Here is a 27276-nt window from a genome sequence, read left to right on the forward strand (position 1 = left end):
GGCCACCAGTACGTGGCTGGTGGGTGGCGCGGCAGCAAGCAACCCGCATGTGCCCTGAGCTGCTCTCCTGCCCTGACAGAAACGGGACGACCTGGGTTGTAATCACGGTAGAGGAGAGACACAGTGACCTGTGATGCCAAGCCCCCTTCACCCCCGGCCGCAGCCTCCGTGCTCTCCCACCAGCATGCCGCATCGCCCCAGACGGCGCGGCTGGTGTCCTGGCCCTGGGCTCCTGCAGCTCGTCCCCGCGCCCTGCGAGCGGCTGCCACGGGCAGGGGCGGGCACTTTACCTTCTTGTGCACAGAAGGGCTTATCGCTGGGGATCCAGCCGAGGGTTCCATTAAGATGTCTCACACACAGTCTCTTTGTAGGGCCCTTAAGCGTGAACCCGTCTTGGCAGTGAAACTGGGTGACAGAACTTTCAAGGAAAACCCCTCCGCCAGGCGTCCTGAAGCCGTCCTCGGGGACGCCTGGGTCAGCGCACACCTGAAGGTCATCCAACCCTACATTGACAGAGAGAAGAGAAGCTGCCTCTGAATAGGTCCTTCCGATGCCGGGGGCCTTCCTGCATCGTGACAGACCCCGTCACACACCATGAGCACCCAGCCACTCCAGCCAGACCAGAACGTACGCATTCTGGTGCGCACCATACCCGGCTTCTTGCTTGGAACAGCACCCATTAGCGTCTCCGTCTGACGGCCAAGTCAGCCCTTCACGGAGGCTCTGGGACAGGGAGGGGAGGAAGGAAGCCACTCAGGGAACCAAACAGGGTGAGATGCTGCAGGGGGTGAGGCGGGAGGGTCAGGGAGGAGGAGGCGAATTCTGAGCTGCCCCGTAGGACAGACGGACCACATCCCACGGACAGAACCGAGGCTGCAGGTGATGCAGGGCTGGCGTTCCACAGGACGGGCCTGAGCAGCGAACACCCTTCTCCTCCCTGCCCCTCACCCCTGCCCCACCTGCCAGGCCTCATCCAGGCTCTGGGTACCTTCCAAACCCACCAGCCACCCCCTCTGTGTCCCAACAAGAGCGCAGCCGCCACCGGTGCTCAGTTGGGAGCCGTCCAGGGAAAAATAGCCTGTTCATCTCTGTGTCCCACAGAATCCCTCATCACCCTCCATCACACCCACACACGTGTGGGGAATGAGCGGAGTCCCATGGAACCTGCCTTCCATTGCCCTGGATCACTCCACACACGTGCGTGGAATGAACGAAGTCCCACGGAATCCCTCGTCACCCTCCATCGCCCCCACACACGTGCAGGGAATGAACGGAGTCCCACGGAGCCCGCCGTCTGGAAGCCCCTCCACGGGGCTGGTCAATGCCGGCCCTCAGTGTCTGGCAGCCTCGAGTGGCCCCAGAGGGCTGGGCTGCGTGCAGGTGGCAGGGGACGGCTGAGGCCCCCGGTGAGTGGACATCAGCCAGATAGAGGGAGGATGGGCCTGAGGGGACTGGTGGGGTGCAAAGGGGGGACGCGGCGGAGCTCAATCCAGCAAAGCAGTGGCGGGAAGACTGCCAGAAATGCCTCCTGGGCACCAGCTGCACCAGGATCTGAAGGACGGTTTGTGAAAGGCCGACCCACAGACCCAGGTGCTCTCTGGTGGGTGGGGAAGGGCTGTCCTCCTGAAAAGCTCTCCAAATGGCTCTGAGCAGCCAGTCCAGCTCCTGGGAGGGCCAGCAGTTGAGGTCTGTGGATTCTTGAGGCTCCTGCCGCAGTCCTGGAGGGAGATGATGGGCCAGACGAGGGGAGAGGACTGGAACAGAGAGGCCGCAGGTGATACTAAGGACACAGAGGCTCGAATTCAGGGACAGCGGCAGGGGGAGGGGAATGAGTTAAGAGAGGCGTCAAGGATGGCTGCCAGGGTCGGGCGCTGGGCCTGCATGCAGAGGGAGGGGACATGGTGAAGACCAGCCTGGGGACCCGTCCCGGTGCAGCGGGCGGGTGCGGTGAGTCTGACTCCTTGGGACACCCAGGCCGGGTAGGGATGACCAGCCAGAGAGCCAAGTCGGAGGCCGCGCTGTCCTGAGCCACAGGTCTGCACACAGGCGGCGGCTAAAGGCACAGCTGGGCGGCCTCCTGGGAGCACACACGGGGAGAGGACCACATGTGGCTCAGACAGACACAGCCACCAAGGGCGTGAGAACACAGGACGGCCTGAGCAAGGCCGCAGAAGCAAGGGAAGGCGTCTCAGGGGCAGGCCGCTAGCTGGAGAGGGAGCGGCCGGGGCGGCTTCGGGGCTGGACGGGCCTATGGGGGAGCCTGCCTGCCCACAAGTGAGGGGGAGGCCGCAGCAAGCGTGCACTTCCCCTGCACGGTGCTTCATGGGGACAAAGGATCACAGGGCACAAGCCATCCCTGCATTAGGGTCAAGGGAGAGACTTTCCTGTTACCATATTAAAATTTGAGGATGAAAGAGATCTGAACCTGTGTCCACAAAGCAGGGAGAAAGAAAGCCTGAAGATGAGGAGCAGATGGGGAAGCAGGTGTGTGGATTTGCTCAGTCCTGTGTGAACAGGTACAGAGACCCCAAAACCATTGACAGATGTCCTTTCCCTCAAAGGGTTTGCAAAGTCGTGAAGATGTGAGCCCCCCACCCCCGGACAATGAAAGGGCTGCAGGGGCAGCAGGGCGATTGGCCGTGAGCCCCAGGCCAGTGCTTGGACTGGCCCTGTCGGTGTTCCCACGCCCACAGTGGGGTGGACAGTGAGTGCTGGGGGGCAGGGGGCTCTGGATTCTGGCTCAGATGTGCAGCCGTGTGTGTTTCAACCTTGGCAGGGATGCCCTCCCCTCACCCGCCCCAGGACCCTCTCTCTAAGTTAATGCATAAATCAATTTTTGTGTCTCTATTCTGTTTCTTTCTCCAAAGACTCACCCAGCAGTTTACAGAGAAATGGAAACCAGCCCGAGTTCTAAATTGATTTGGCTACATTTGATACAGTCTTCCTTTCTCGAATATGACTTTCCAGTTATAATAAGCCAAAAGATTGCTTTTCACACTGCTTTCTTTTTATGATTCTTTGCAGAGACTTCTTGTGTTGCTCACAGAACAGTCTGGCGGGTTTCAACAGACTCTGAAGTCCCCAGACAGGGGTCAAGCCCTCATAATGATGCCTTTCTCTGGGGGTGAAGACCCTGCGTTCCTGTCACTGCCCCTGCTTTCATTCGGAAGGAAGGGGAAAGAGGACATGTTACCTTCCGCCCAGAAGCCAAGTACAAATTATAATCCTACCCCTGATCTCTCCTGGGGTCACAGACGCAGGAAAGACACTCAGCGCCAGGGTAGAGATGCCGGGGCCTAGGAGGGCGTCACAGGCTGGTACTCTGGGCCGGGCTTGCAGAACCCAGGCCCCAGGCGCTGCCCCCACCCAGGAGGCTGCTTCCCTGGACTCGGATCCAGAGAGAAATGGTGTCCCCTGGGGTGTGGGAATGGCTGGCTTTCATGTCTTCACATCTTTAAAGTGCCTGAATAGCTTTAGGAAGACTGCATGCATCTGGGTTCTCCAGAGAACTCGGCCAGGAGGAGAGCTTGCTCTCTCTGTCTCACACACACACATACACACCAAGGAACTGGCTGACACAGGCATGCAGGCTGGGAAGTCCAAAATCCGCTTGGCAAGCTGGAGGCCCAGAGGGCTGCTAGTGTGCACTCCAGCCTGAGTCCAAGTCTGAAGGCAGGAGGAGATGAAGGTGCCAGCCCGAGGATGCAGACAGAGAGAAAGAAGTCTTTCTTACTCAACCTTTTGTTTGATTCAGGCCGTCAACAGATTAGATGAGGCCCACCCACATCAGGGAGGGCAGTCTGCTTTGCTCAGTCTACTGACTGCAACAGTGACCTCATCCGGAAGCACCCCACAGACCCACCGAGACTACTGTGGGACCAAATGTCTGGGCGCCCAGGGCCCAGTTGTGTTGACATGTGAAATGTCTCTTGTATATGTGCTGTGTTCTGGATTGAATTTAGGAGAACTGTTAGGGGATACCCCCTCCCAGGGCTTATTAAAATGGGATGTTCCCTTTTCTTTCCACTTCCCCCAAGAGAAACATACTGGAAATCATCCCGTAAACTCTGTTCTCCTCCTTAAGCTGTGGCTGCTGGGTTGTACAGCAGAATTTGGAGCCTGGGAGGGCAGGTTCCCAGGGCCAGACCCTCCGAGCAGGCCAGCTACCCCCAAATGGGCATGCGTCTGGTGGGCCGATCCCCACATTACAGAAAACACCAAGAGAACGGCTCTGCAGAGACATGGCCCGGGCTGGGGACTGACCCTCCAGGGTACTTTGAAAAGTGGCATCTAGAGCTCTGGCAAGATGTGGAAAATGACTATCTTGCTCAATGGGATGAGGTGTCCAGAGTGAAGAATATGCTCTTCTTATACCGTCCCACCTTCTGATTTCTGTCTCTTCACCCCGTACTTATTCCCTCTCCTGCGTCAGTGGCTGGGCCTGGCCAGCAGCATCCTGATGCTCGGACTGTCCAGGTGCGGAGACGCAGAGCCTAGCCGTGGTCCCTCGGAGGCAGAGGACGTGGACAGGGAAGGAATACATAAGGAGAGCACAGAGCTGGGTCCCTGAGGAAATTTTTCTGTCCTCACAGCATAGTTTTCCCATTTATTGTGAGAGCAGGAGTCATTCTTCTGATGGATCCAGGGCTGGATCTCACGGAGGCTCAGCTCTCACCTGGGTTATCTGTCCTCTGAGAGAGAATGGCTTTCTGCCTGGGGCAGGGGGTGTGACAAGCTGAGGGGTCTGTGCCTATGACTGGTGGTCAGTGTGGCTCATTGGATAGTGGGTGTGACTGCCCAAAGAGTCCCTAACCCAGACCCACCTCTGGCCCCACACTGCAGAGGGAGGAGGAGGTGTGTGCAGGTGTGGATGGGAAGAAGGTTGTAAAAAATTAAGGAATTCAGTCCACTCAGGTTGGGAGAAGGGAGGAGGGTGAGAAGGTGTAGGAAAGAGCCTGTCTGTGCTCAGGGAGAGTACTTCGTGCCTCCCTCATCTGTGGAACCCATCCATCCATCCATCCACCCATCCACCATCCTTCCACACATCTACCATCCACCCATCCTTCCATCTGTCTACCCATCCATCCCCATCCACCCATCCATCCATCATCCATTCATCCATCCTCCATCTACCCAACTATCCTTCATCCTCCATCCATCCATCATCCAGCCATCCTCCATGCATCCACCCATCCACCCATCCATCCATTCATCCATCCTCCATCTACCCAACTATCCCTCCTCCATCCATCCATCCTCCATCTTCCATCCTCCTCCCTCCCTCCATCTCTCTCCCTCTGCCCTTCATTAGCAGCACCTGTGGCATGCCCACTCACTGCACAACATGCTGGGTGCTAGGAAGTGAAGGATAAGACATGGTTCCCCCACCCCAGAGTTCACAACCCAGTGGGAGACGCTGTGAGGCAGAGCACAACGCTGCCAGGGTGAGGGGTGCTCTAGGAGTGCTGGGCACAGGTGCCTTGATGGGAAGAGAGGCTCCTGATCAGACTCTGTGGGGGAAGGGATGGCTCCTGGGGAGGTATCCCTGAGCTAGTCCTGGAGGGTGCACACATCATGGGGACCGTCCTTCCCTCAGCGGGGGTTCTGAAGGGTTCATCACTGCGCAGGAAACAATCCTCGTGGTCCTTCCACCCTGACACCTCCTGGCACACGGTCTCGGTGAGATGGGGCCGGGGAACCTTCTGTGTCACCCAACACACGCCGACTCGGGGCAGCCGGCCATGGGGCCCCCACTGACCACAGTATGGTGTGGACAACATGGGTGGTGAGAGCCTCGGGAGAGGCCGCAGCCTGGGCCCAGGGAGAGGCTCCTGAGACGGAAGCAGCTGGGTGCGGTGCAGGACTCGCACCCTCGGCAGCTCCAAGTGAAGGCGGGGAGGCTCGGTGACCCCGCGTGACCCCAAGGAGTCCCTCCTGGCAACATGATGCTCTCCTCCAGCAGATCTGAACACACCCAGCTTCCCCTGCACAGAGTCTGTTTTTTCTCATCACCAGTGAGGCGGACAAAGTCTCTGAGACCACTAACCAGCGAGACGTCGCTGTGCCTCAGCAAGCCTCTCGACCAGGAGGGAACCCTTCCTTCTGTCATGGCAGGGAAAGATCTTCAGAACGCCTTTGCTATGTTTGAAGACCCTGAAAGCTTCGGCACCTGGCTTGTTGCGTTACAAGCACCAACAAAAGGCAGCCAGGCAGGCCCCAAGGGCCTGCTGGTGAGGGGCCCCTCCGACCCCCTTCGCACTGCCCTGGACGCCACCTCGGCCTTCCCCACTGCCACAAAAATCCCCTGCTCTCCCAACAGCCTTAGCCGATTATTCCAGTGAACGCATGCATCCACAGCCCGTCCTACTCCAGAAACCATGTGAGCCGGTGGCGTGTCTGTAACCAGGCATCAGCAATGAAAAGAGCCAGAGAGACAACACTGAGGAAATGATGTCAGGCAAAACCTATCCAGCAAATAAATCAACCCTCAACACCAATATTCTCAAACGCAATGCCCCACACTGATGGCGGTCGGGGAACACAGAACCATGAGCTTGCCGGAAGTTTCCAGCCACCTCACAGCCAACCGAACATTACCCACACATTCTGGAGGCCCATCCTGGCAAGGTCAGGCTCGAACACTCAGAGGACTCCCCTCCCCGGTGACAGACGTCTTCCCCAGAGTGCTGGAAGGACTGAGCAAGGTGGCCCGGGGCTGCCGTGGACCGAGGAGCTGAGCCCACTCCGGGCCCAACACCTTTCCAGGAAAAGCCAGGGCGGGCCACAGAAGACCCTCGCAAGAGTCGGAATGCAGGAGAAACAGCAAATTAACAATTTAACACTGTCACAATTACAATTAAAAGCAATGGGAAAACGGAATTTGCTTTATAAAAATTCACTTATAACCCATATTTCCGTAACAAGATCATTATTAAGTGGTTCCTGACCTTCTCTGTTCCAGCCTAAATAATCTCCATGTTTGGCAAAATTTCAGCTATTCGTTTTTAAAAGGAAAAGGGAAGGAGGAGAGGAGGGGATTATTATAATCTATTTATATACTCAGTGGGTCAACATACAGTGTCGGGCACTGGGGGAAAGCTGCCAACGGGCATTCACTCAACAAACCATGTGAGCCCAGACCCCCCGAAAAGGGAGCTTACATCTAGGGCCGTGAGGAGTTTGTGATCTGCAAGTTGTGACCTTACAGCAAGTCACGGAATCAATTTTAAGGGTCACAACGTTTTGGAAACAAAAAGGAAAAGTCAGAGTGCATCCCACACAGTAAGGGGAGAACTGTTTCGTGTGGTTTTAGTGGTTGTTAGTCTGCAAAATAAAATAGATTTTCTTCCATGGTTCACAGGTAAAAAGGTTTGAAAGACACATCTTTAAATATACTCTACCCTGTGATTCTATTTGAAAACATAAATTTACTTCAAATAATGTGGATGCTCTAGGTTGTGGAGGGAGGCTGTGCGCTTTGCATCCTGACTTGGCCATTTTTCTAGCTGTGTGGTCTTAGGTAAATTATTTCACCTCTCTGTGTCTCAGCTCTCTTCGTCTATAAAACGGGTACTGTAAGAATAAGCACCTGCTTCTAGGGCTACTGAGAAAGGTAAGTAACGCAATGGCCAGCATGTGGTAAGTTCACAACAAACGTAGGTAAGCCATTATGTCATTAATATTCAACCAGTTCCCTCAAGAACAAAAACATATGGCTTCATAAAGAGGCAATCGCCTGATTTCCTAGAACCACCTTCATTTCCAAAAATATCTGGGCTCTTTTCCTAACTTGCCCTAGAGCCTGCAAATGGCTGTTGAACGTCAGAACAATAACAAATACTTCTAGAATCCTGCCCTTGGCAAACAGTCGAGTCACACAAAGCTCCGGAGTCGGCCTTCTGTGAATTGGGAGCCAGGCTTGGAGGGGTGGGCGGTGGGCAGTGCGAGATGGTGGGCGCTCTGCAACGGAGCAAACAGTCAGGCTCCCCCGCCTGGGTTCAAGGATGGGCACACTCCCAGGGACCAGCGAGTCAGACCAAAACCAAACAGAACACATGCAGAAATCGCTCGAGCCAAAGAACAGGTTCAGGACAAATTTTCCAATACAAGATAAAAAATGCAACAAAGGAAATCAAAGCCTACTAAGTTCATCTTGTCTGTGAATACGGCATTCCTTCATGCCACAGTTCTGCGCAGCATCCCTTTATGTATTTAAAGGGACATCTGGAAAAAAGAGATGCTGATCACTGTTACTATTTATTAGGCTGAACAGACTTCTCACCGAAAAAGCAGGATTCCCTGGGAAACACAGCCAAGACGCCAGAAAGCAAGACCAGGCGAGTTGCTGCGGGGCTGCTTCTGCGTCCCAGCATGGCGCACCATTCATTGCAGAGGATTCACACCCGCCTCACACCTCGCACACCTGCTCTCCCAGAGCCACCATGGCCTGGGGGACACAGCCTGCGCCCGGCGCCCAGCAGGGAGGGAACTCTCCCCCCAGAAACCATGAGAATGCTTCCATGTTTCATGAAGTACCCAGAGAGGAATACAAAGTCGGCTGTGTCTCAGTGTCTGAGCAAGTAAATGCAGCAAAAGTAAATCTTAATAGCATAATTTAGACTTGATTAAAATGCATAAAGACCACAGATGTGGAAGTCGTCGCGCTCCCCATTTGACGCCAAAACTGGTATTTTCCCCCTCTTGATTTAATTCGCTTTGATTACCCAATTATTCCGAAATCCTTTCACTCTGCAAGGAGTTTCAGCTCCTATAAAACTGGTAACGGTGCTAACTCATAATGTGGTTTCCACTCCAGTCTCAGTACCGCTCCATAAACGCGTGCCCAACAACAGGACAGAGTTACTCCAGACTGCGATATTACAACGCGGAGAAACAGAACAAGCCTTTCTGTGTCTGAAATAAAGCAGCACAGAAAACCACCTGTCAGAACAGTCCGAGGGTCTCTTCTATCAATAGGAGATGGGGCACGGACATCTCATCGTTGACGTAAACCTTGGGATTATTAGTTGACGACATCCGACGAACGTGGATAAATTACAAAGCTGATTAGTAAGTCAAAAATGGGTCTCTTTTCTAAAGCAAGTCCTTATCAAATATAAGGAGGCTGCCAGCTGGTCAGCTATGGCCCTGAGAGGTCGCTCAGTCTTCTCACTAGATGAGGCGACTGGAAGACCTCCCAGATCCCCCCTGCTCCTAAACTCCAGGATTTCTAGTCTCTTTCTGATGAAAACCAGTAACGACCCCCCAAAGCACACACCCTCAGACTGACCCAGCCCGGGAGACAACTCGTGGCGTAAAAAAAGAAAAAAATGTCTAGAATATATTCGGAACGTGCCCGTGGCTCTTTGTTGTCTTTAAAACTTGAAATGTCCTTTCATTTCTGGGAGCAATCGCTGTAGAGCGATGCTCAAACTGTTCTTCCTGTGCATGGAATTTTACAGTTTGCAAAGTGTACATTTGATCTCCTTTTGTCCACGTAACAACCCCGTGGGGTCAATACAACGTCTGATAGCATTCGTGTTCATGGTCGCTTCACGAAAATCCAGCCGCTGATCAACAGCACTAACCTCACACAGTCTTTCCAGAAATACTGTGTGTCCGCCCCACTTCCCACCGGTGGTTCCACCACAGACGGGAGTCCAGATCCCCTGGGAGGCAACCGCAGGCTGATGTCGGGCCATGGGGCTCGAGGGGACCGCCCTCTGTCCCCCGCTAACAGTTAAACCTCACTGTGTGCTCAGTTGAGTAACAGAGATCAGGGCTCTGTTCCAGTTTCATTTGTTCTCTGGAGGAAAATCTGGCTTCCACCCCCTTTATAAAGCTGCCTCGACAAACCTGCCCATGTGTCCGCTCAGTCCCCCCAGGAGTTGTAGGTCAAAGCCACAATACCACTGATTGTCCAGCTGTTGGGATTTGTGTCAGCAGATCCTTCATCTGAACGTGTTGGGACCATCTAGACAGTGACGTGCCCCATACGCAATGTGTATCACCCGTCTCCTCTACAAGCTTATCTAAGTCAGATGCGATCTTTATAAAAATATCTTGAGGGGCGCCTGGGTGGCTCAGTCATCAAGCGTCTGCCTTCGGCTCAGGTCATGATCCCAGGGTCCTGGGATCGAGCCCCGCATCGGGCTCCCTGCTCGGCGGGAAGCCTGCTTCTCCTTCTCCCACTCCCCCTGCTTGTGCTCTGTCTCTGACAAATAAATAAAATCTTTAAAAAAATGTTTTGAAAACTACAAAATAATATGCACATATGTATCAGCTGAAACTTTTCAGCCACACAGAAATTACAGAATGTTCTTACTGGAAGGAATCTTAAAAGTCTCCCAAAATCATTTCCTTCATTTTATAGCTGAGAAATTTGAGACCAAAAAGTTTAACTGACTGTGCAGACTCACACAGCTCTGAATGAGGGAGGCCCGGAGCCCCAGGCCTGGTCTGCACCTGCTCGGGGAGGCCACAGCGTGGCGCCCCCCCTCCACGGGCACCCGATGACGTGCCCATACCTCCAACCGCTACCAAAACCGACCTCCAGCAGCACACACAGGGGTCAGGGTGTTAAATAGGAAGGATTTTGTCTGAGATAGGAGGACGACGACACGAATTCTTTCCAACAGACTTGCCCAGAGCGTCGTTCTTTTCTGATGATAGGACGCGGGAACACCACCTTTCTGATGTTCTATCCCTCCTCCAGCCACCTCCGAGCACCGAGGGTGAGGCCTTAAACACCTTCCTGCCACAGGTCAACAGGGCTGCAAGGTAAAACGGAAATAAGGAGGTCCACACGCACCCTCACCGCCTCACAGATGCCCAAACACCCCACATGTGGACTGCCTCCTTCCCTTGCCCTGCACCATCTCCCCACTCAGCACCAGCTGCCTCTGTCCCCAGGACAGCAGGGGAACCAGGGCACGCAAGGGCCAGGGACGTGGGCCTCCGGCGTGCTCAGCTTAGGGGATGCAGCCTGATCCCCCCAGAGGAACTGGGCCCGAGACATGGGTTGGGGAACTTGCCGTGGAGCCTGGGGGGCGCCACGGCAGCCGCCACAGACGGATGACCCAGCACTCTCCCTGCCGGCGCCACGAGAGCCCCAGGTCTGACCCAAGGAGCGTGGAAGGAGCAGGGGAAGGAGCGTCCCAGTTCCCCCACTCCCCGCGGAGCCTCGTCCCCCGTGCAGACGTCAGGCGGGAGCAGGGAGAAGGGACCCCACAGCAGCTACTCCAGGACGCACCATGCCCCCGTGAAAGGCATCCCGAGCACAAGACGTATCCGTCCAAGGACTGGTCTTTTGTCTGAGCCAGACAGATCTTTGACTAGCAGGCTCTCCTGACCTCATTTTATCACTCACAAAACACAGGGAATCTGGTTTCCCCATGTGGCCTTGCACATCACCACCACCAGGGCCTGATTGCCGAGTTCTAACCCCGTCCACACATGAGCTCCACCAGGGGTGCCTGGCACGGAGGGGCGGGCCTCCCTGGGGGCCCAGTGGTGGAGAGGCGGAGAGGAACCTTCTCAGGGGCAGGCAAGAAAAGGCTGTGTTCTACTTCATGGAGTCCTGGGGTCCTACAAGGCCCTCCCTCTCCACAGCTGGGCAGACCCCGGGACGGTGCCGTTCTGCAAACGGGGAGAGCGGCTTGTCGAGCCGACCCCTGTGGCCCTGAGCCAGGACTGTTCCATCAGCATGGCTGGCCACAGTGTTCTAGCCTCAGGCTGCGGCAAACCTGTGCACTCCCCATCACTCCCCTCCTGGGGACCCTCGCACGGGACCGCACAGCACCTGACTCACCAGCCTGTGGGTCACACGGCACTTCCTCAGGAGCCCAAACCACCGTCATCACTGATGATCCGTTCACACCATACAAGGCTCTGAAGATTCTCTAATCATTAAATGTGGGTGATTATGGGACAATTCTCCACATAGTTAATTTAAAAAACAAAACACAAAATAGCCTATGCATCATGATCCTTGTTTTCAACATAAAAAAACATACACATGCATAGAAGAGAAAGAGATGCCCAAATATGACCTGTGTTATTTGGGATTCAGGATTGATGGATGACTTTTATAGCCTTCTTTATGCATTTCTGCATTTTCCAAATTCTCTGTGATGAACATTTATAATCAAGAAGCCCACATTACTGTTTTAACGAACCCTGATGGCAAGGGGCTGTTAGACTGGCCAGGTGAGAGACAGCCTGCAGGGCTCTCGGCGGACTTGCCATCTCAGAGATGAACAGAATGAAATGGGCTCTCCCAGGGCAGAGCGTACTGAGGACCGGCTCTGTGTTGGCGGGTATTAAATCCACCGAGGTGCCTGCCAACCACACAACATCCCTTTAGTGGTATCCCTAAGTCATCTCCCTGTTGGAGGAGCGGTGCTGACTCCGAGCACCCCGGGCCCTGCGGGTCTACGGGGAGGGTCCCCGGCTGCCTGCACCGGGTGCTGCAGGCAGCTTTCTTCCCGGGGTGGGGGCCCGCACGTTGAAAACCGATGGGGCGCAGGCGGGGCAGGCACCGGGAGACAGGGAGAGCAAAACCGATGGATGCCGGGGATAAAACCGCCATCTGCCCAGCATCGATAATGAACCGTTACATCCTATCCGGAATTACTAAATTTCTGAAACTATTATAAATATGCTGTCAATGGGGTTAGTTGGGGAAGAAAGGAGATGGATCAGGAACGGGCTGACGAAACACCACCATTCCCGAAACAACATCCTTCTCTCTGATCTTAGCTAAACACTGCATGGAGCACGGAGGGAAACGCTGCGCATGATGTAGGGTGTTCTCTGCGCAGCCTGGGGCGGCTAATGAGCAGCTTTGCTTTCAAAAGAATCGTAGTAAAGGGCATCGAAAGACACCCCGTTCATCACAGATTTCCACCCTCACCCACGGTGTGAAATGCTGCCTTACGTATTACCGCAGGGACGGAGGGGGCTTTGTGAGCAGTCCGAGTAGGAATACACTAATTTAAGATGAACACAAAGGAAAAAAAAAAAACGCAAGCAGGTATTTGTTGACTCAGTAATAGGCTCAGGGTTTTTTTGTTATTATTTTTCCTGCAAAATTTTGTAAGACCCCCAAACCTCTGTAACACAGAAGCAAGTTAGTTTTTCCTTCTCTAGTGCCAAGACACAGCCCGTACCATCGTCCGTCACTGGCTAGAACCCAGAACAAAGTGGGGGATCTGCGCTGAGGACGTGGGTGAGCCTGAGGCTTGCACTGCCCTTCTGTCCTCGTTGCTAAAAGAGCGGCATTTGAGATCTGGGATTCAGCGGCTGGCTAATATTCCCCCGACTCACATCACCCATTCATTCCATCTCCTTGCTATTATTCCAGAGAGAAGCTGCAGGTGGTACCCCACCTGTACGGCATTATTAATTAGAGCCAACAGGCCGAGCAGGAATCCCGTGCCTCATCTACACGGCTAATGGTTCGGTTCGTGAATGCTGGTGCTCAGAATATTTCATGCCAGCCAACCCGAAAACACCACAGGACTCTGCTTACATTTCAGGGCTCGTGGATCCTACAGGCTCCGACAACCATACCCTGAGCTGCCATGCAAATAAGGTCGTCATAATTTCAAAGTTGGAGAGGAAGAAAACGAAGCAGCCCCTGTTTAATTTTTTATGGAGCCTACAATTTGTCTCATTAGCTGGCAAATAGGACAAGCTGGGCATGAAAGCAGCTCTGGCCTCACCAGAAAAAAAGGTGATCCGTGGGGCATCACTCCCTGGCCTTGGGGGCGGGTGTCCCCGGCGGCAGCTAGCCCGCTCTAACACCTGAGTAACTTACAGAAGCTTCCAGAGCCTTGTTACCTTATCTAAAAAAGAGGGATCTGGAATTACCTTGTCCATCTCAGACCTGCGGGGGGCCCGGGAAAGCAAGGACCCCTAATTGCTCCGAAAACTCTGAAAGGCTATTCAAATGTAATTTGAGCAGGACCTGATTGGTAAACAGAGGCCCAAGGGCAGTGGATTTGACTGGAAGCACAGATGTACAGCTAGGACCCCGGGCCCCTCCATCTTCCCGGGTCTGCTCCCCGTGTACCCTGTCCCACCAGCCAGGCGGCTAGAGAGAGATGGGATGACAGTGTTTCCAGGGTCACTGCAACTCAGAAACATGCTGTGTTACCCAGAGGCAGGTGGTGGTAGCCGGCTGACAGGGGTCCAGGACCGCAGAGAGCCAACCGGCGGGGAAGGGGGGCGACCAGCTGAGATGGGGGGCAAGCCGAGGCAGCAGCGGGGCCGGGTGGGGGGCAGGCGAGCAGCAATCTGCCCCCCTCGCCACCCCACTCCCAGGAGGCAGCCCCCAGGTCCTTGGGATCCCCCGGGTGACTCATCTCTCTTACCCATGGCGGTCCTCCGACAGCACACGGGAACAGGATGACCCAGGATGGGGATAGGCCACGTCAGAAACACCAGCCATGTGATCGGGGGTCGGGTAAGCCACAGAGGTCAGCCTGCCCTTGGGGGAGGAGCGGGTGTTGAAGACGCAGTTCGACCCCGTGCGGCCCGCAATGCAGTCAGCCGTGCCCGTGGTGCTGAAGCCCCAGCAGATGCTCGGACGCGCATACTCGGGTGCGCTTTCTCTGCTGGGGATGCAAGCGGACGCACCGGGAGGCTGACGGGTCTGAGGACACGCACTTGGTGTTCGGGACCCTGCCCGCCGTTGCCCTGCGTATGTAGTCTCTGGCCTGTATTTATGATCAACTGTAATCCAAGTACCGCGCTGCCCCGAGCTCCGTGAGCGCCGTAGTTACCAAACCTGACGGGCAGAGGGAACTCCCAAACCTACAACCAGCCCGTCGGGGCGCGGGAGCTGCCGGCCCCCACAGGTGCGGGCCACTCACAGGGTCCCTGCTCACTCCGGAGGGTGGCGGCAGGACGGACAGACGGCCCCCACAGTGGCAGGAGGACAGACAGACCAGCTGGACCTGGTTTTCGATCACAAAACCTGGGGCTGAGCTGAGGCTCTATCATTGCTCAGCTCTATGACTTCATGCAAGTCACTAAACGTTTCGTTTGCCTAAAACTCAGTCTCCACACGGAGGGCCACATGGAGCCACAAGGACTGAGCGAAGCGTCCCCTGCCCCCCAGGACCCGGGCGAGTATTCAGTGGGCAGACAGCAGCTCCAACCTGGGGAGAAACGGGCGGGCAGACATCTGCATGTAGGGAAATGCTCCAGAACCTTCTGGGAAGTCCTCCCCCCCAGTGTGGGCCGCATCAGGGTCCCCCTCAGGCGGGACGGTGAGGCCCAGCCAGGGGGCTCTGGGGCCACCACTTGTCTCGTCTTCTATGTTGGGGTTACAGGTAAGACTCATTTGAAAAAGGTTTCTGCCACTATGGTTTTAGGTGTGTCTTGGGAAACAGATCTGTCTGGTGTGGCTGCCCCTCAGCCCCTATGGACCCACGAGGTCGAAGGGGCCGAGCCTGGGGAGGGAGAGGCTATTGCAGAAGTCAGTTCCGATCTGAATGCAGGGCGGTGCAGCCCGGGCCCCTCCCCACATTACCCCACCGGGGCCTTGAACCCTGGCATGGGGCTGGGCCCAGAGGGCAAGGGGGCACCTCAGAGACAGTGTTTCCAGGGTCCCCGCGAACCCCAGGGACGAAGTCCTCCCAGCCAAGCCTGAGTTGGGATGTGTCTGCTCTCAACCTGGTTCTGGAAAGATTCGGCTCTGAAATCCCACTCGGTCCTTCAGAAAGGCCTCAGGAAGCCCTAAAACACAAGAGCTGCCAACAGCCCCTTCCTCCTTCACCCCCAGAAGCACGCTGCGTACTGAGGTTCTGAAACTCAAGGCTCTGCTTCTCACGAGGCCAAGGCCTGGCTGGCCACGGCCACCCTGGGGTTGCCCTGACTTCGCGGGAGCCCCTGGACGCTCGGCCTTCTGAATACAAGATTCCTAAGCCCGCGGGCTCTGCCTCCTTCAGAGGGTGAGGCAACAGCCTCCCCTCGGGACACCCTCTTCCTGCCATGCCGGCGCGCAGGCAAGTCCCAAGCACACACACGGAAAATGCACGACCGGCCAGGGCATGCAGCAGCAGGAGCCTGGACGGTCCGGCGTCACGGCGCTGGGCACGCGGGCTTCTCCCAGCATCGGTGTCCTTCCCAGGGCTGAATTGTACTCCACGGTTCTTCGTGTTGTTCTATAAAGAGCTCCACACTGACCTCTCCGACCAGCAAAGTAACAAAGGGTGTGACCTCGCCTAGAGCGCTGGGGGCGGGCAGTGGGGTGGATACAGGAGCTCCAGGCACGGCTGCGAATCCAGCTCTGCCGCTTCCCGGTGGGGCTGAGCCCCTCTCCATCCTGCAGGGTTCCTGCGACTCACTGAAAATGGGCTGGAGTTCACCCACTTTGTCAGGGCAGGTGGTTCCCTCTTTTCTCCGAGGCTGGTCATCTTGGGAGGAGGAGGGCCTCTGATGTCTCCCCTCTGCAGGGATGAGGGGCATGTCCTGGAGGCTGCCATTCTTGCAGAGGTGGGAGAGCCGTGGGGAGGGGTGTTGGTCTCTCGATTTACACTTTCCCCAAAGCCCCTGCTTTGGGCCTGCTCTCTGCTGCAGGCGGTACCCCTGAATCTCTGGCTGGGGCATCCGGAGAGCCAAGGTCTGCACCTGCTGAGGGGGACGGCTCATCCCGAGGCCCCAGCTGGGGAAGTGCCTGGATCTGACTGCTCCTGCAGGCTTTTCTGCCCCCACCTGCCCCAGCTTCTGCAGGACTTCCTGGGGCTCCATGGCCCAGGAGTCGGCAGCCCAGGACGGGCACCCTCGCGCTGCTCTACGCGGCTCTGCCGACTCCTGGGTCCACCCTCTGCTTTTAAAAATTAGAGGCTGCTTTTGCATTGTCGCTTCTCCTGTTTTGCTTCTCCTGTTTTCTGTGTTGTTGGGGGTTTATGCCTCTTCTTATTCCCTAATTCTCATTTTAGTGGAGTTTGGGAAGGAGAAAAATTATCCACGTGTTAAATCTGACGGGTTTAGCAGAAAACCCTAATTTCAACTTCAGAATAATTTTTGTGTGTGTGGCTGGTAGTATGAGATGCGTTCTCAGTGGTTTATACGTGCAATCTCGCTGAATCCTCACGCTCGCCCTGGAAGGAGGTGCTGACACCACAGCGGACGGCTCTGCAGATGCAAGCCACCAGGGTTGGTGGCACGAGGTGGGTCTGGGTCCTCCCACAGCCACCTCCTGTCACCGAGGATCACAGAATAACTCACGTCAGTGCCCAGGGTGTGTGTTTTTAAAGTCTCAGATCCAAATTACAGCCTTAAAAACAACTACTGACCTCTGGTTAAACACACAGAAGCTAGGAAACTGTTGGAGGTTGTTATAGATGCCAACAGCATCTATAGATTTCCCAGCAGCAGGAAATACCCAATTTTTGCAAGAGCTCGCCGAGGTCATTTAGTCCCGGTGGTGCTTGTTGGAATTCAGCTGCGTGTCTGGATACAGATGTATCATTATATACATACCATTATATACATACTGTAACATTTCCTGCAGGGCCGTGAGTGTGTCCTCCGCCCCCCACCGAGCCCAGCCCAGCTGTGGTCCCTAACAGCACCCTCCCAGTGTGCCATGAGCTGCATCTTACGTATTTTATGGATGCATGTAGTGTCCCCGACATGCCCCCCTGAGGGCTGCTTCACTTCGTAACTGGCGCCAGACCAGGAGGAGCCGCACTTAGAGGCTGGAGAACAGGTGCCTCCGTCCCCGCGGCTCGGCCCTCTGCAGCGACCCGACCGGGCTGGGATTTCATGAAGCAGGATGCAGGCGGGCTGGCAGCTGGAGGGGCCGGGAGGCGGACGGCAGAATGTCCTTCCAGGGCCAGGAAGCGCTCTCCAGCTGCCTCGTGACTTTACCGCTGTCTTCAGCACAGCGTGGACATGTGTCCTTCAGTGTGTGCAGGGGGTGCTCTCCAGGGGAGGACGAGGGGGCACACGCACTCCTGGCCGGGGCAGGCGTGGCCCAGGATCCTCGCCAGAGCCCTGTGGCAGAGCGGATGGTGTCTGCCCGGCTGCTGAGAAAGAAGGTGCACTCCTCGCGTCCTGATGCTGGCCTGGATCCCCTGTGCCCCTCCGAGTGGCGGGAGCGCAGCCAGGAAGGACACTTGCCCTTCTGGGTGACATCGGAGGACGAGCTCAATGTATAGTTGATGGGAAAATGCACCCGTCGACGAGGCTTTGTATACATTTTGAGTTGTTTTCCTTAAAATTCTGTAGAACCTCCGTTAACTTTCAATACGTTTCTGTTAGAGTCATGTCTTCCCTGAGTTTTGTTTTACGGCTCCATTCAATCAAATGACAGTATTATTTGGGAATCCTCTTATTTTGGAATTTGCTTATTGTTTTTTCTTTTTCTCGGCATGTGGGAGGGTGAGGAAGACAGGAGACAGGGGACGTGGCTCCACACCACATAACACGAACTTTCAGCCCCATCCTGGCTGGGGACGACCGAAGTAAGCAGGCACCCAAATTTCCAAACGCCTTGGCTCCTTCCCCCGTGGCAGAACGAGGGCAGAGGACTCGCAGGCCCATCTCGACCGCACTGAGGGAGGACCAACGCCTGACGCCGTGCTGACCTGGGGGGGGCGGGTGCGGTTGATGAGAACAGCACATGCAGTCCTGCTGTGCCATGTGGCCCTGCCGAGGGCCCACTGCCGCTTCTTTGCTCCGTCCTGTGGAGGCTGCGCTCCGACCCCACGTCCCAAGTGTTGTCGTGGTGTCTGGGGGGCAGGAAAGCCCAGCCGTCCCCGTGGGGGCGGGCGTGCTACGCTGGCCTTGAGCTCTTCCCAGAGTCCTTGCCCCACAGCCACCAGGCGTCCTGCTGGCGTCCAGGGCCCGAGTCAGCCGCTGGTGAACGCTTGGGCGTGAGGTCCCCTGGCAGAGCCACCTGCCACTGGTCTGTCCTGAGTCTCGGCCTCGTGCTCAGTCCCAGCCCCAGCCCGACTCCTCTCCACAGCCGCCCCCTGCGCACCGCTGGCCCTCCGTTCTCGGCTACCCACCGCTGCAGCGTTTCCCTTCCCATGGCAGGTGTGTCCTGGCGATGCCAAGGCACGAATGCAGGGAGTAAGTGCCCTCAGCCGCGTCTTCTCAGGGCCCTGGTGCTGCCCCCGCGCCCCGTCTCTTCCCCAGCGGGGAGGGCTGTCCACTCCCCTGGCTGTTGGCTGGCAGGTGGCACCTTCGTCTGGAGGCCCCCTTCCCTCTCTCGGCCTTCCTGGGGCTATGCTCCTCGCCCCTGGGGACAGGTCGGGCTACAGGGATGAATGAAAAAGGACAGAACGAAAATACGTCCACTTAACATTTTCAAATATCATTTTTGTTGCACAAACATAAATAAGACACGGTCTGCGTCCATGGGAATCCTGCTCCAGTCAAGGAGACAGACTCCCAACCAGAGATTCACATCGTGTGAGAGACACACACCTCCACTGCAGCCCTGCACGCCTCCCACACGTGCGCACGCACATGCACACATGCACACGCCCAGGCCCGCACTCCTGACCGCTCATGTACACGCACACACACGCACACGCACATGCCCAGCCCCCACACTCCTGACCACACATGTACACACGCGCGCACACACACACGCACACGCCCAGGCCCGCACTCCTGACCACTCATGTACACGCACACACACGCACACGCACACACCCAGCCCCCGCACTCCTGACCACACATATACACACACACACACACACACATGCACATGTGCACACACACGCGTCCCCAGCCATCTATCTACCTAATTGCCTGCCGCACAGCATCTCCCAGCTTCTATCTTGCATCAATTATTTGGCAAAATGTCCTAAGTTTATTAATTTAAAAGAAGCATGCTAAGTCCTTCCTGTGTTCCAAGCTCTATACCTGAGACTGAGGTTATAAAGATAAATAGACGGTGAATTCTTAGACGCTCCCAGTCCAAATAATGTTCTCTGAAGAATCCAAGAGGTCTTAGCTTAGAAAGAAGTACCTTTTATTTCTGCTCGTCTCCCCGGTGAAGAGCAGCATTCCCTTTCCTCAGGAAGGCAGGGAATCGCCCCAAGTGATGCTAGAAGTCCCTGCGACTTTGTCAGCAGCAGAAATCACGGGTATTTTCATTCTACTTGTTGTGAGTATCTCAAAATATCATCTATGCTCATCGTTCCTTTGAAATTAGGGCAATCATTAGAGCCAGTGGTAAATCTCATTACTTGATGTGTTAATAAAGACACACACACGCCACATCATGGATCTGTTTTTAAAAATATTTTGGTAACTGTATCTCAATATGATCACTCTCCTTTATAATCCTCTGCATCTTATGTTACGCATAAAAATGCTATATTCATGGGTCCATTGCCTTCAACACAACACCACAGGGAGGGACCCACAGCACAAAAAGATTTAGAATGCCTGGTGTGGTTGGATTGACAGACACACGGTTTAATAATTATAGCGCTGTGGTAGGTGAGGCTGCGGATGTGCGCACGGCGTTCAGAGGCACAGAGGGAGAGGCTCGGCCCTGCGCAGGGAAGTCGGAGGTCTTCCCAGAAGAGCTGAGGGGAGCTCAGTGACAGCGCGGAGGATGTCAGCATGCGCAGCTTAGCGGGTGCAAGGCAGGGTTCTGAGCGCCTCCTGTATAATATCTCTGAGCCCTCCCATCAGCCCTGGAAGGTAAGCACCTTATCGTTCCTCTGACAGAGTAGGAAGCTGCAGCCCGGAGGGGCTCACTGACTGGCCCCAACCTGTTCAGCCAGCAATGGGCTGATTTCAGGGTCGAAAGCAGGTTGTACGTTCTCGTGTCTGGCTTCTTTCAGCCATGTGTGCTTTGCCCCCAGGATGCAGGGGCAGTCTTGGGCCGGGGCCTGGGTGGGCACCAGTGGCCAGTGTGCCGCTGGAGGGCCCCTGCTCTTCAGGGGGGAGGGCAGCCGCTGACTCGGGTCTGGAGAGGTGAGGCAGGGTGAGGGTGCACCCATGTCTGAAGGTCACACCCTGTCCCGCCCCTGACGAAGGATCGGCAGGCACCACTCTCCTCTGTGTCACAGGACACCACGAGGTGGGGGAGGAGAGGAGTTGGACTTGACTCCTGTGGAATTCCACCTACAGGTTTAAAGGACAAAATTGAACTCCTGGAGGAAGCCTTATAGAGAAAACACTCTTGTCCACACGAAAGGCAAAAGGAAACACATCAGGGGCTGGTGGTGCCTAGCACTTGCACGATGGTCCCTGGGTCCTGCCACAGCCTAGACCACTGCACCTGTGCACACACAGCCCCCGTGGGTCTCAGCGGTGATCACGGATGGTCAGGCAGTCTCCAAGCTGAGAAGCAGCACATGAAGAAATAGGACACACCCCAGAAGAAAAACATAACCGTTCATAGCCCCAAAGATAGGAAATAATGCATCCATGCAACAAGAGAACATATCCAAGCAACAAGAGCAGAAGGCCATTCTAAAAATGATTAGATAAAAAGGAAGAGTTCCTAGTAATTAAAATATGGTAGCTTAAAAAAAAAAACGACAGAAAAAATATGGAAAAAAGTTATGGAAATCTCTCAGAAAAGGGAACAAAAAAAATCCAAAAGACGGGAAGTCGAGGAGAAAAGAACAATACGGGGTGAGTCTGGGAGTTCCAGCGTCCTGCCGATATGAAATCCGGAAAGAAGAGGGGAATGAAGAGTGGAGTTGTCACAGCCACGAGAGCAGAAAGCGAGGGGCACAAGCCCCCCACCGGACAAGAGACAGGCAACCGAACAGACACCCAGGCCACGCACGGTACTGGGAAATCTCAGGGAGCAGACATAAAGGGAAGACCCGAAGTTTCTGGTGGCAGGAGGGCAGGTTACACTGAAACCGAGAACCAGAATGACCCCAGACTCCTTGGCAGGAGTTCAGAAGCTGGAACCTCTGGGGTGATTCCTACTGGTCACGTGTGAGTCGAGGAGAGAAGACATTTCAACAATCCCACAATAGTTACCTCTCAAACCCCCTGATTCAGGGAGCTCCTAGAGCATCTGCCCCACCAAACTCGGGGCTCATCCAAGAAATGGGAAGACAGACTCAGAAAATGGGGAACCCAACACAGGGGGTCAGAGAGATGGCAGCAAACCTGGAGAACAGCCTTCCGGGCCCAGGCGGGGGTCGGTGGGCTCAGGAGGAACGTGCCCAGGGAAAGTGGGTGTGATCGCTCACCCAACCGACTGCATTCAACCACACAGAGCAGAGCATCGAGAGACTGAGGGTTCTTCTAGAGACTGGGGGAAGAATTAAGTATAGAAACACAGAAAATACTGCCAAAGAGAAAACTAAACAAAACCCAACGAGATGATGGGTAACTCCTGGAGAAACACAAACTGTTAAAAAAAAAAACAAAAAAGGAAATATTACCCACATACATGTGGCTCAGCAGTGAACGGCACTTACAAAGTTCCTGAAGCCTAAACAGTGACCATGGTTTCACAAAACTGTGGAGACAGCTGCCTGAGGGCAGGAAGAATGGGAACCAGGGAAGGGAACAGTCATGCCGTCCATGTTAAGAAGCCAATAGTAACATCCAAAAACCCATAGGTAAGGTTTATGCCTCAGAAAACGTGGGAGCCAGCAAACGACTCCGAAACAGCGAATGTTTGGAGTGACCAGTCCATTCACAGAGGGGAGGGTGGGCGGGAAGGGCATGCTGGATGCAGGAAGCCCAGGCCCCAGACCTGCAGAGCTGGGCAGACGACCATGCCACTCACAGGGACGGGGAGCTTGGGGAGAGGAGCACTTTGAGAGAAGAATATACTTCAGTTCAGGCAGACTGGGGAGGTGGGGGGCACATACCCTGAGCAGGTGCAGGGAGAACTCCGAGTGGAAGGAGGACCCCAGGTCTGGGTGGAAGTCGAGTCCAGGCTGCATTGGCTGGCATGGACGGACAGACGGATGCCCAGGAGGAGGAACAGCCGGTGGGTGATGCCCGGCAGCCATGGGAGGAGACTCTCTAGAAGGAGCCGTCAAGGGCCACAAAGAACTCAAGGGCATTGAGAACAGACGACTCCACGGTGTCCGTGGGTTGGTGCTCACGTGTTCTCTCGAGGCAACACCTCCCAGGAGGATTTTGGAGGCGTGGGGGCTGGAACCACGCTGCAGTGGGTCGAAGAGGGAGTTGGAAGTGAGGAGAGAGACTCGGTTCTGTCCAGGGCCAGCTGCGGAGGAGGAGCGGGAGGGCAGGCCAGCAGTGAGCGGGGGCTGTGTCTGAGAGGCACCTGTCACCGTGCCCTGGAGGAACATGTGCTCCCACCCCGTGACGGCCGCCGTCCTGGGATGCCAGGAGCTTCTCGAGCCTGTGAGGGGCAGGTCCACGGGCCAAGGAAAGTGTGGGCCAAACCCCGCAGGCCCTGAGACCCACTGACACGGCCCTCACCTGGGGCGCACCTGCCCCCCAATGCCAGCAACAGCCCGCAATCCTCCTGCAGGAATCACGGTCCCTGAGGATGACTCCACGGCACAGTCCTGGGACAGCATCTGCCTGTGACGTGGGCGTCTGCACCAGAACATCATGCGTCCCGCGAGGAAGAAGGAACAAGAGGCCAACACCCGCTGTCTGAGACCCAGGAGCCGCACACTGTCCATCGCTCCCCTTCCCACGACAGCCCGGCTCTAGGAACTCCATCCTGCCTCTGCAACGGATAGGAGTTCAGGCTCTGGAAGCTTCCGGGTCCCTCCGAGGGGCCACCTCAGCAGACAGGGGAGAGGAAGCCCCCGTCCACGTGGTGTGGAGCCGGGTGGGGTGCCAGCCGGCTCCGTGATTGAAAACCACATCACCGTTGTGTTGGGGAAGAGGCAGGAACGCACGCGGGTGCAGAGAAGGCCTTCCAGAGGTGAGCGAGGGGCTGGGAAGCCTAGTCCTTCAAACCCTTGCTCACCCAAAGGCATAACATCTGCCCTGCTTTGACCTCTGAGGGGCTTCCCCAGGACTTGCGCCCACCAGGGGCTCCAGCAGGAAGACCTCCCCACAGGAGGTGGAACGCGGCCTGCTGCGCCCTGCAGGTGCTCGGGGAGGGAGAGCGCGAGCCGGCAGAGCGGGCAGGCCTGCTGCGAGAGAGACTCCCCCGCAGGAACATTGCTTAAATCTCCCGTCTCAGAAATACGGAGGGACGCGCACGACCTCCTGCATCTGACTCCCATGCGCTACGCGGCGTTTTGATCGCTTGCGCGTCGGCCCTGTCTGCTCTGAGGCAAGGAACGAAAGCAGCTTTGACAGCTAAAATATGCGTGTTTGATACGCACAGTCCTCATCTTCACATCCGGCAACGATCTGGTGACTTGGGGAGGTGTTGTTGTTGTGAATCTATAAAACCCAGAGGTACCTACAGGAACCATGCCGCACCGGGCCTGCCTGGCGCCCCGTCTCGGGGGTCATCTGTCACCCTCCCCGTCCCGCCACCTCCGGAACCTGAAGCGCAGAGCCAGATGCCTGCCAGATACTTGGCAGGCCACGGGCACTGCCGCAATTAGCAAGCTGGATAGTGATTCAGCATCAGGCGCCGGCAGCCTCCACCAGAGCACAGCGGACAGCTTAAAAATAGCAAAGCTGGGGCTGCAACCGCCAGCTCGGCTGCCCACGGGCAGGGCAGCTGCCACCAGTGGAGCCCCCGCCCAGGCCACCCTGAGCAGTGAGCAGGGGCTCCCATCAAGCCCCCTCCCCAGATCGCCAGGCGCACGGGTGCAGGGGGTCTCCTTTCAAATACACACCAGCCTGCTTCCCCACGTCCGCACCTGCTAACCACTGCGTGGGCAGCCACACCCGCAGGGCTGGTCCCAGCTCCCCTCCCCAGCTAGTGAGCAGGGAGGGGGCCGCTCTCGCAGGAAGGAGGCCGTGGTCTGGTGGAAAGAGGTGGGCTTTGTGTTCAGAGAGGCCTGGGTATAAACGCATTTCAACAGACACCACCTGCCTCCTGCCCAGTGGTCACTACCCCTGCCCATTTGGGCCACATTCTGTCACTCCTCCCTCGGGGTCAAACAGCGCTCACCATCACTAACTTGCTGGTCCTGTTAGGAGTAAACAAGGAAAGACACGAGAAGCACTGAGAAGGGTGTGGCGTACGCGAGCGAGCGGAAACGCAGCACCTCTTGCCCTTTGTGGCCGCTTCTCACTCAGGGCTGGGGTCTGGCCTGGGGACCACAGGCACCGTGGGGCCTCGGCCAGGAGCACACACAGGGCCTGGGCACACAGGTCGGGAAAACCATCACGGGCCCTTGGTGTCCTGGTCCAGTTTCCAGCTCAGGCATGTTCTCCAGCCCGGGGTATTTTCCACAGGAAAGCAGGACCTTCAGGGCTGATGTTGTCTTTAGAAATGCTCTCCCCAAGGGCCCTGGGGGGCTCAGCCAGGTAAGCATCTGCCTTCGGCTCGGGTCATGAAACCAGGGTCCTGGGATCGAGTCCCGCATCGGGCTCCCTGCTCCACAGGGAGTCTGCTTCTCCCTCTGACCCTCCCCCTGTTCCTGCGCTCTCTCAAATAAATAAATAAAATATTTAAAATAGAAAGAAATAAAGAAATGCTCTCCCCAAGAACCCAAAAGGAGATTTAAAGTAACAGGGAGAGGCTTGCTGTTTTTCTGACAATACTAGTATTGAATAGATGTCACTTGTCCCCAAATTAATCTACTAATTAACAAAATGACTCTAAAATGTATGTGGAAGAGTAATTTCATGGGACTGGCTGAGACCATTTTGAAAAACAAGAGTAATGACCGGGGATTTGCTCTCTCAGATTTAAACGGGAGAAGCAGTAAAATAGCGTGGGAGCAGCATTGGCATCAATACAATGTAGTCGAAGGCCCGGAAACAGACCCAACTATCTAGACGGCGTTAGTCTATCACGAGGGGGCGTATTCCGACACAGCGGGAAAAGGATGGGCCGCTCGGTAAGTCATGTTCGTACAACTGCCTAACCATTTGGACAAAAATAAACGATGTCCGCACTTCTCCAAACACACAGACACGAACTTCCAGATTGCCCCAAAGTTTAAACATCACAAATAGAATATGGAAAATATAGGTGGATATTTAAGTGACTTTGGGTTGGTGGAGAACTTTCTAAGCATGACACCAGCTGGTGGGAACGTGGAGAAAAGATGCAGATTTTTCTTCATTAACAATTAAACAGAAGCTGCAAAACCAGTACTCGTACATAGGTGGAAAGGCGGATACTTGAAGCGTTTTTATAAATAAGAAAAAGACCAAAGCACCAACAGAGAAACTGACGAAGAACATGAACTGACAGTTCGAACCATTAATGTAAGCGGCCAATAAAGATGGGCTCTCCCCGGTTCTCGATCATCCCGCGCCACCTCACCACACAGGAGCTCTGCTCCTCCTCCACCTGGAAGCCCACCGGCACCTTCACGGGGGTGAACACTCCCCTCCGCTCAGCGCTAACCTCCCCAGGAACGCCCTTCCTGACCTCGCGAGCCCCCAGCCAGTTCTGCGCGTGGCCCTGTCTACAGCCGGTGATCGTGGTTTGTATTCGTACGGATCAGACGGTTTGCCAGCTGGTTACACTGCCCGTTTCTCAAGCACTGAATACACAGCACGTCGGTTAAAGCACAGCACTCACGCTACAAAGTGAGTCAAGATAAGGTTATAGAAGATTAACTTTTAAGAGACCACAAAAGACACTATGATATATTGGTAAGTAAACAAAGCAAGTTACAAAATCACGTATATAATACCTTTTTTGGAAAAAAAACGCATACACGTAGAAAAGAAACATGCGTCTCGTTTTTAAGAGAATTCACGTGACATTTAGTTTCTTAATTTTGCTTGTCTAAGTTTTCTTTACAATTTCAACAGTGGGGCGCCTGGGTGGCTCAGTCGACAAGGCGTCTGCCTTCGGCTCAGGACATGATCTCAGGGTCCTGGGGTCGAGCCCCGTGTCCTCCCAGCTCGGTGGGGAGCCAGCTTCTCCCTCTGCCCCTCCCCCTGCTCATGCTTTCTCGCAAATAAACAAATAAAATCTAAGAAAAAGGAAATTTTCAACAGTGAATACACACCATCCTAGCCTTTTTAATTGTGGGAGAAGATTAAAGTCTCAAAGCCACGGGTCCCCCGTGATCCCTGCAGGAGCCACAGCAGCGCCCCTCCACGCAGTCTGTGGATGCTCCTCCACCCTCATTCCCCCAACAGACAGAACGAGAACACAGCCCAGCTCTCAGGCCCCGTGCGGAGCTCCCCTCAGCCACCGCCCAGCCCCAGATCACCCACCTGCAGAGAAGAAACTAAACGTAAGGG

At 55.4% G+C, this 27276-nt stretch overlaps 1 protein-coding gene across 1 annotated transcript in view; it reads right to left on the minus strand.

Moving 5' to 3' along the window:
* The window catches only part of SUSD4 (sushi domain containing 4), an 82921-nt gene that overhangs the window by 37894 nt on the left and 17751 nt on the right, over positions 1-27276 (minus strand). The window contains exon 3 of the mRNA XM_035008636.1: positions 291-503. Within this exon, the coding sequence (XP_034864527.1) occupies positions 291-503 (213 nt within the window). The remainder of the gene's footprint in view (positions 1-290; positions 504-27276) is intronic.

The sequence above is a fragment of the Mirounga leonina genome, unplaced genomic scaffold (genome assembly GCF_011800145.1).
Source record: "Mirounga leonina isolate KUSES-001 unplaced genomic scaffold, KU_Mleo_1.0 Mir_152, whole genome shotgun sequence".
Taxonomy (NCBI): domain Eukaryota; kingdom Metazoa; phylum Chordata; class Mammalia; order Carnivora; family Phocidae; genus Mirounga; species Mirounga leonina.